Source organism: Lepidochelys kempii, chromosome 6, assembly GCF_965140285.1.
Source record: "Lepidochelys kempii isolate rLepKem1 chromosome 6, rLepKem1.hap1, whole genome shotgun sequence".
Taxonomy (NCBI): domain Eukaryota; kingdom Metazoa; phylum Chordata; order Testudines; family Cheloniidae; genus Lepidochelys; species Lepidochelys kempii.
This window is the reverse complement of record NC_136385.1, coordinates 17,936,052-17,944,333: the sequence shown is the minus strand read 5'-3', so window position 1 is coordinate 17,944,333 and position 8,282 is coordinate 17,936,052. Positions and strand designations below refer to the sequence as shown.

The 8,282-nt window shown below is 44.7% G+C and overlaps 1 protein-coding gene across 1 annotated transcript; it reads left to right on the top strand.

Annotated features, from left to right (window-relative positions):
- The first annotated feature begins 1,093 nt into the window (after window positions 1-1,093).
- LOC140913572 (interferon-induced very large GTPase 1-like) lies at window positions 1,094-2,813 on the top strand. Its single transcript, XM_078853436.1, is given in 2 exon segments — window positions 1,094-1,188; window positions 1,190-2,813. Coding segments are annotated over 2 exon segments (1,719 nt in total).
- The last annotated feature ends 5,469 nt before the right edge of the window (window positions 2,814-8,282 follow it).

Here is an 8,282-nt window from a genome sequence, read left to right as displayed (position 1 = left end):
TCCTACAGCAGGAGATCCTGTCCAAAATGTCCATGTGCCAGTTTGCCCTCCCTCTGCTGCTACCTGCCCTCGACACCCCCAAGTGCACCCTACTGCTGTGGGCCATGAGGGACATGGTGAGGAAGTGGAGGCCGCACTCCCTGGCAGAGAGCAGAGGGTTCAGAGAGGAGAGCCTGGTGCTCACGTCAATGCCAACCATTTCCTTTGTGCGGATGGGGAGCTGCAGCTTCTCCAAGTCCCACCTCCTCAATGAGGTTCTCAGCCCCTCCCAGCAGCACCACAATTTCTTTGTCCACTGGGACATGGAGTCTGGGAACGTCCCACGGGCAATCGCAGATGGGCTGGTTGAGATTTCCTGGTATTTCCCTGGTGGGATGGGGAATTCAGATCTTTTCCCAGAACCTGTCGCGGTTACAAATCTGCTTGGAGATATTGAGTCGCATTGGGTGCAGTTTAGCTTTTTAACAGAGATCTCCTCAGCAGTGTTCATAGTTACTGAGAGCATCAGTGAGAGAGAATATGCGCTGTTATCATCTCTGCAGGGATCAGCCACTAAATACTGCTTCACTTCAATAATCAGGCTGGGAAAGCCAAGGAAACGCTGGAATTCCTGAAAAAGTTAGCCTCGATGCTGAAACTGAACAAGTCACATGTGCTGTGGAAAGGAGGTACCACAAATAAGGCACAATTTGTAAAAGTTCTGCAGTCTGCAATAGCAGCCATAATGAAATCTTCTCCCAAGAGAGTGAGTATAGAAGCCATGGCTGAGACAGCACGTCAATTAGGCATCCAGGTAGATGAGGATAACAAGGAATGTCAGACCCCAAACACATATGCAAAGGAAATCACTGCACAAATCAAAGATGTGGCAAAGTACAAGAGGGAAAAGCTGAGACTCCAAGGGGAGACATGGAGAAACTTGGCTGAAGTGGAAAAAGAGCTGTGCAGAATGAGAAAGTAAGGAGACACCCCACTTGAGAAATATAAATCTCAGCTGAAAAAGAAATTAATGGATTTACATGCTCAGCAGAATAAACATGACCTTACTGATGGTTTGATTACATTTATTACTGGAATAAGACTACTACCTCCCATGGAGAAACATTACTTCCTGAAATGGATGAAGTTTGGCCTGGATCACATTACTAGGGAGAATCTTTCTAAACTATGGGATCAATATAAAGAGAAATGCAAAAAACTCAAAAGATGACCCCAACATGTTTGCAGAGTTAGACAAATTAATCTCTGCCAGTTCCTTAGGAGTGCAGCATTTCATGTGTGAGTTGGGGCAGTTTTATGAAGCGGAATGCTCAATGGTTAAAGAAGGTAAAATGGCAGAAAGCCAAAGGCAATTCACCCATCTCCCAGGCATAGCAGCTGATCTCATGCTGGAAGGGTTTCCCATGGAGATCATTGATGGAGACGTTTCCAACATCTCACTGCAGTGGGTAACAGATGTTCTGAGTCAGCTTCATGCCAAGCTGGGGGGAAGGTCCAAAATCCTGGTTCTGAGGGTGCTGGGAGTACAGAGCACTGGGAAATCCACCCTCCTCAACACCATGTTCGGCCTGCAGTTTGCAGTGAGCAGTGGCCGATGTACACGAGGAGCCTTCACATTACTCATTAAAGTGGCAGAGAACTTTCAGCAGGAACTGGGCTGTGATTTCATCCTGGTGATAGACACAGAAGGCTTGAAAGCCCCCGAACTGGCCAAGCTGGAGGATAGTTATCAACATGACAATGAGCTGGCCACCCTAGTGATTGGACTGAGTGACATAACGATTTTTAACATGGCCATGGAGAATGCCACTGAAATGAAAGATGTTCTGCAAATTGTGGTCCATGCATTTCTCAGAATGGAGAAAATCGGGAAAAAAACCAACTGCCAGTTTGTGCATCAGAACGTCAGTGATGTGTCTGCACATGAACAAAACATGAGGGACAGGAAACACCTCCTGGAACAGTTGAATGAAATGACCAAAGCTGCAGCCAACATGGAAAAGAAATGCAAAGAGATGAACTTTTCTGATATTATGGATTATGATCTGGAAAAACACAATTGGTACATTCCTGCTCTGTGGCACGGAGTCCCCCCCATGGCTCCAGTGAATTTGGGATACAGTCAAAAGGTTTATGAATTAAAGAAATATTTGTTTGAATTTCTGAAAGATTGTTCAAAAGAGAGAACTCCCAATGACATTCCCCTATTTCTTGCATGGGTGAGGAGCCTGTGGAATGCTGTAAAACATGAGAACTTCATTTTCAGCTTTAGAAACAGCCTTGTTGATGAAGCCTATAACCAGCTGTCTGTGAAGTATGCAGAGTGGGAATGGGGTTTTCGGAAGGAGATACATTTCTGGGTATCTGAAAAGGAAACTTTCATCCAAAATCAGCCACCAGATAAACTAGACACTAATGTTTCAATCAGACTAAAGAGTGAGGCACAGGAAAAACTGAGGCAAGAAGCAGAGAAGATTTTGAATCATTTACAACAGTATTTTGAAAGTGGAACAGCAAATCTGCACCTGATAGAAAAGTACAAAGAAGATTTTAGAAGAAGTGCCAATAGTCTCAGGAATGAACTGGAGAGTTATTCATTCAGCAAGTGGCAAGAAGCGATTCATATTAAAAAAGGCCAACACAAAACAGATGCTATGCTGTCAAAGTACAAGAGAAAAATTGAAGAGAAAGTGGATGGGCTTCTGAACCATTGCAGGAAAAGCAACTGCAAATTAAATAATGATGAACTGGAAGAGGAATTGGAGAACATGTGGACAGAAACATTGTCAGAATTATCACTTATTCCTTTATAGAGACGCAACATATTTGAAGATGTGGAGTTCCAGCTGAGAAGAGACCTAGCGGACAGGGGCAGTGCAGTCTGGAAGATGTTACAAGATGCCAAAAGCTTGTGTGCTTATTAAACAAAAAATTTCAAAATGAAAAAGGAATACTTAGACTTAAAAGTGTTCAGAGGTTACAAACCATAAATATCAGGTGTGAAAGAATTCTTGACACAGGAATGCTGGCATAAAACAGAGGCTTTAGCTAAATCTTTAATAGAAGAGTGCAATAGTTACACTGATGGAAAAGTAAATGGCAAAGCAGATTATGATGAAACTTATTGCAGAGAGTTGTTGCGGATGATTAACGAGTGGCTTCAGCAGGCTGATGTTCAAAACCTTCACACCACCGCCTGCTTTGCAGTTGACCTGAAGCTTCACATTTTGGGGGATGAAGCTCGTGCATTTCAGACGATGCATGAAGAATTCATTAAAGAAAATGATCCTCTGCAGCGTCTGGGGAAACTGAAACCTCAGTATCTCTCCACGTTCAAAGCTCTGTACTTAGAGAAGATGAGTGTCAGGACAGGGCCTGGAATTTCTGTGATCAGTGTCTGAGACCTGCCCTGGTGGACTATGTGAACAAGAGACTTGGGACAGAAATCGTGGATGACATTCTCAGCAGTGAACGGTCTGTTGAGTACAGCAACCGGAGATTTTTCCAATTCTTTGTTCTGAAGCAGCTGTTGGAAGAAAATGACTTTAACACTTATGTGCAATACACAAGGAATTATGTAGATTTTATCAAAACCTGGATACAGAGACACTTGTTAATGCTCTACAAAGAGAAGGCGAGTTTGGGAGATTTGGAGAAAAGGATTTTCTCCCCAATAATTAATAAATTCAGCCATGTTCTGAAATACTCCAAAGGTGAGAGGACTAAGACAGTCTCTGCCTTTTTAGACAATTTGTGTGAAAAGCTGCAGCAGGATCTAGTCATTCCCAGGGATAGCTTAGAAGTGATACTGTTTAAAAACACAGCAAGTGCAGACCAATTTTCAGCTTTTATAGAACAGTTTATTCCTGATCTGGAAAAACAAATTTTATCCACTTTTGAAAATCTGGAAATTCAGTCAAAACTCTCAAAACTTGCAGTGAAGCCCCAGGATGAAATCTTCAAGCGAGTGTTTGGCTGTGGGAAGCAGTGTCCGTTCTGTAAAGTCCCCTGTGAAGCAGGAGCTCCTGCGCATAACGAGCATTTTGCTTCAGTGCACCGACCTGAAGGACTAGGGACATATCGGTGGAATAAAACAAGAATACTTGTCTCTGATATATGCTCCTCTTCTGTGGATTCAAATAAAACATTCAGATGTTTGGAGACAAAAGGGGAGTTTCATCCTTATAAAGATTATGGCAAATTTTTTCCAGACTGGCTTATCCAGCCAGATCCCAGCATCACAGCTTCCGATTACTGGAAGTTTGTTTTCAAGGAATTCAATCACCAGTTTGCTGAGGAGTTTGATGCTCTCCCTGCCCATCTCCCTGAGGACTGGGGTGAAATAACCAAAGAACAGGCACTGGAGAGCCTAAAGGAAGCCTTTACATTGAAATCAAAAACAGGCCGAGAAACTCTTTTGTGAATGGAAAGTTACAGAAGTTAATTTCCATTAAATGTAATGTTGATTCTCTTTTAATATCAGACACAGGTTGCAGCTTCCAAACAGATAAAGAAACAATGCTATTTCACGTTTCACATCACATCACATTTCACATCACATATCGATGTATGGCAAAATTAAAGAAGGCGGGAAAGACCCAGATGTGGAAATTCTGCACCTCTGTCTTCAGGAGCAAATCGCCAAAATCCCAATTTGTCCTCACCACTGCATTTTGCTGATACAGTGGTACCATCCAGTGACCTGCAAACCTTTCCCACATGAGTGTTCCCTCCAAGAGCCCCCGAATGCCAGCCATCCACTTCTGCTATTTAGAGGATCAATATCCTGTGCTTTTATGGCTAATCTGACACCAAACAGCCTGGCCCTGATGCTCGCCTTCTCTGGGGTAACACATGGGCGGGAAAAAGTACTTCAGAAACACCAATGAGGGAGGTTTGCAGCATAATGTAATGGGGAAGGGAGGGATGCAGCCGGCAACCCCAAAAGACCCTGAGGTTTCAAAGGGAATCCCCACAAACCCAACAGACACTGAGGCTCCATGGGAAACCCACCCCATCCCTGGGAATGGTCTTTCTCTCTGCTCTGCTCACTGCCCCGCACACATATCTCATCCAGGGTAGTAAGGCTAAGAAGCCATGGTGCATTGGCTATTTGCCCTGTGATTGCCTGCTACCCTTCTGCATGGGGGTGCTGTGGGGAGAAGCCAGGGAAGGTAGTTAGTGGTGCTAAGAAATCTGTGGTCCCAGCTGGAATGTCACATACTGCCTTTTTGGGTAATGCTTGCCTGGGTTTCCTCCCCCCTGCTCCCTCCTGTCTGTAACATCCAAATGGATCCTTCTGGATGAAAGTGTCTATAAAGATGTGAATGAACATTTCAGTAATTCCTGTTGTAGCCAAACATGATTTTAAAATTGCTTTAAGTGAGCTGTGACAGCCAAGGCTGAGCTTCACTGCCCTGACTTTCACTGACATATAAATGCCGATGATTTGACTATTTACTGTCCTACGATTTTTGCCTGATCTCATTTGCTTGTTAGCCAGATACTGTATAAGTCCCAGTTCAGGCCAACCAGGAGCTTCATAAAATGAAATTCTAAAATGCCATGTTTGACTGACGTTGATTTATTTTGTGTATAATTATCAAGAATTTTCAAAGAAATTTAAATGAGAAATGGTTTACAGGAGTGTGAGACGAGGTTTTGAGAGAGGAGCATCCTAAGTACAATTATCTTTTCCTATTGATTTTTTGTGAATAAATGTTGTCCCAGGTAGCTGCCATAGATAAAGTTTAAAACTGATCTGTGTATATTTTTATTCTCCTTTTGAGGATAACATGGATAAAAGAGACATTAAAGTGCGCATTGTTAGACAAATAAATATGTACGTGTGCCCACAAGATATATAGCGCAGCCCTCCACATTTCTGTCTAGCCCACCTCAGTTTCCACCATGGGGAAGAGGCTGCCCCTGTGCATCCGTACTGAGCTTTGCTGGCTATTGATGAGAGAAATTTTCTCCATTTACGCTGGGGGGATGGGCGAGGAAGGGAAGTGGTGGATGCTGCCCTCTCCAAGGGATAAAAAAAAAGGCCTAGAAATGTCACTTTTTGGCCAGGCATGCGATGCCCTTACACTCCGCTTGGTGCCATTTCTCTGTCTGTCTCTCTGTCTGTAATGGGATAACTTTTAAATGCCTCATCTGATCAATTCCAAAATTTCAGGTGGTGCCCTGGGCACCAATGGCCAGAACCCTTTTGATTTGAGGGGAAATCAGTCAACTGAATATGAGGGACAAATGAAGTTCCTGGCATCCTAGTGGAGTTTAAGATGTTGGCCACCTGAATGACTCATCTCCCAGAAAAAAATAATATGGAGGAGGGATGGAAGAGGGAATGGGGATGTATAGATGGGAGAATAGGGGCATGCACACAGCCCATGGCATGGGGGGGAGAATGCGGGACCCTGGTGTGAAGGGCTCACATAACTCCTGGTGGCAGGTGTGATGCTGACAAAGCCAGGCCAGAGCCATAGGCCCATTCACTTGTGTGTGACTATCAAAGGAGTTAAATGTATTACTATATATTCAGGCCAATTCACTTGTGTGTTAATAGAGATCAAAGGAGATGTTAATTGCATTGTTTTTGCCTAACTAGATCTTGTTGTTTACTATTACATTACATTTGCATTACGCATGCCTGGTAATTAAATAGACCTAGATCAAAGTGTGTGTTAATCTAAGAGTGTATTCAGATGTTAGAACTTCATGAAACGAATGGAATGTTACTTGTATTCTTTTCATGTATCTATTCTTATTATAATGTAAAGGCAGGCAGTTATAATATGTCTAAGCTTGTAATTAAATAGCTCATTGAATGCAAATGAAGAGTGCGAAATTCAAAGCAATTGGCCATTGTGTGAGTAAGAACATGTCTCTGATTGTTGTGTGGAGAAGAAGCTATAAGTACTGATTCAAAGGAAGATCCTTTATCTCTGGACTGTTTGGATTCTAACAGGGTGGAATAACTAAACAAGAAGACGGAGATCCCCAGAGCTATTCTGGGTGGCCCTGAACTGGCAGATTACTACATCCCTGTTATCCTTTGGGGTTCACAAACTTTGACTCACCTGTTAATGTAATTTACCTGCTTTAACCTCTCAATAACACATTTATTTTTCTCAGCTAATAAACCTATAGTTAGTTCACTATAGCATTGGCTACCAGTGTTGTCCTTGGTGTAAGATCCAGAGTACCAATTGATGAGGGGGAAGTGACTGGTTTCTTCGAACTGGGAGGAACCTGATGTGGTGTGATTTTTGGTTTATGTGACCATTATCACGAAGTGCAGTTTGTTTGCGTGGTGAGATGGGCTGGAGAGCTTAAGGAGACTGTCTGTAACTCCATGGTAAGACTAGTCCAGTGATCCAGGAATTTATATTTGTTGCTGGTTTGGTGAAATATAATTATAAATAGGGAGACCAGATGTCCAGTTTTTAAAGGGACAATCCCGTATTTAAGCTGTCCTGACTTTTTCTTAAAAACGGGCAAACTATCCCATATTTTCAGTCTCCCCGCATGCATCAGTACTAATGAGTCCTGCTGCTGGCCGGATCCTTGCTTGCGAGCCATCCTCCCACCAGTGCGGGGGGGGTGGGGGGAGTCCAGTGACCAATGATGGGGGTGGGGATGAAAAGCTGGTGGCAGGGATAAGATGCAGTGCGCAGGGCCAGCTGCTCCCCCTGCTGGTCTGTCAGCGCAGCCCCTGCTGCAAGCTGGCTCTCAACCAGCAGGGCCCTGCTCCCGGTCCCGTTTCTGGCCAGCCCTAGCTGTGTGCTGTGAGCTGCAGTGGCTGGAGAGTGAGGGCAAGTACCAGGCAGTGGCTGATTATAGGTCACTTCTGCTGCCCACCCATCGGCCCTTTACATGCTCCGTCTCTCACTGTCCTCTCCCTGCTTTGTCCCTTCACCCCCACAAGTCCTGCTGCTCCTCTATATCACCCCCCCCACACACACACAGCAGGACACATCCCACTCCCAGCGCTGTGCAGAGAATGAGCTCCTATTCGGAATACTACACTTATCAATAGTCTGGCCGGCAGACTCCTTCCTTCCCCCACTGCCTCTGGCTGGGCCAGCACCCCGGGAAAGCCCAAGACCCTCCGGCCCGGGACACTGGCCAGGAGGAGCCGAGCCCTGCATGTGCCAAAGCCCTGTGCAATGCATGCATGGGGAAGCCGCTAAGCTCTGGACTGGGGTGGGAAACAATTTCCAGCCTGTTCCCAACCTGACCCTGCAGGCTTCACCGCAGCCCCCGGACAGGGGCTT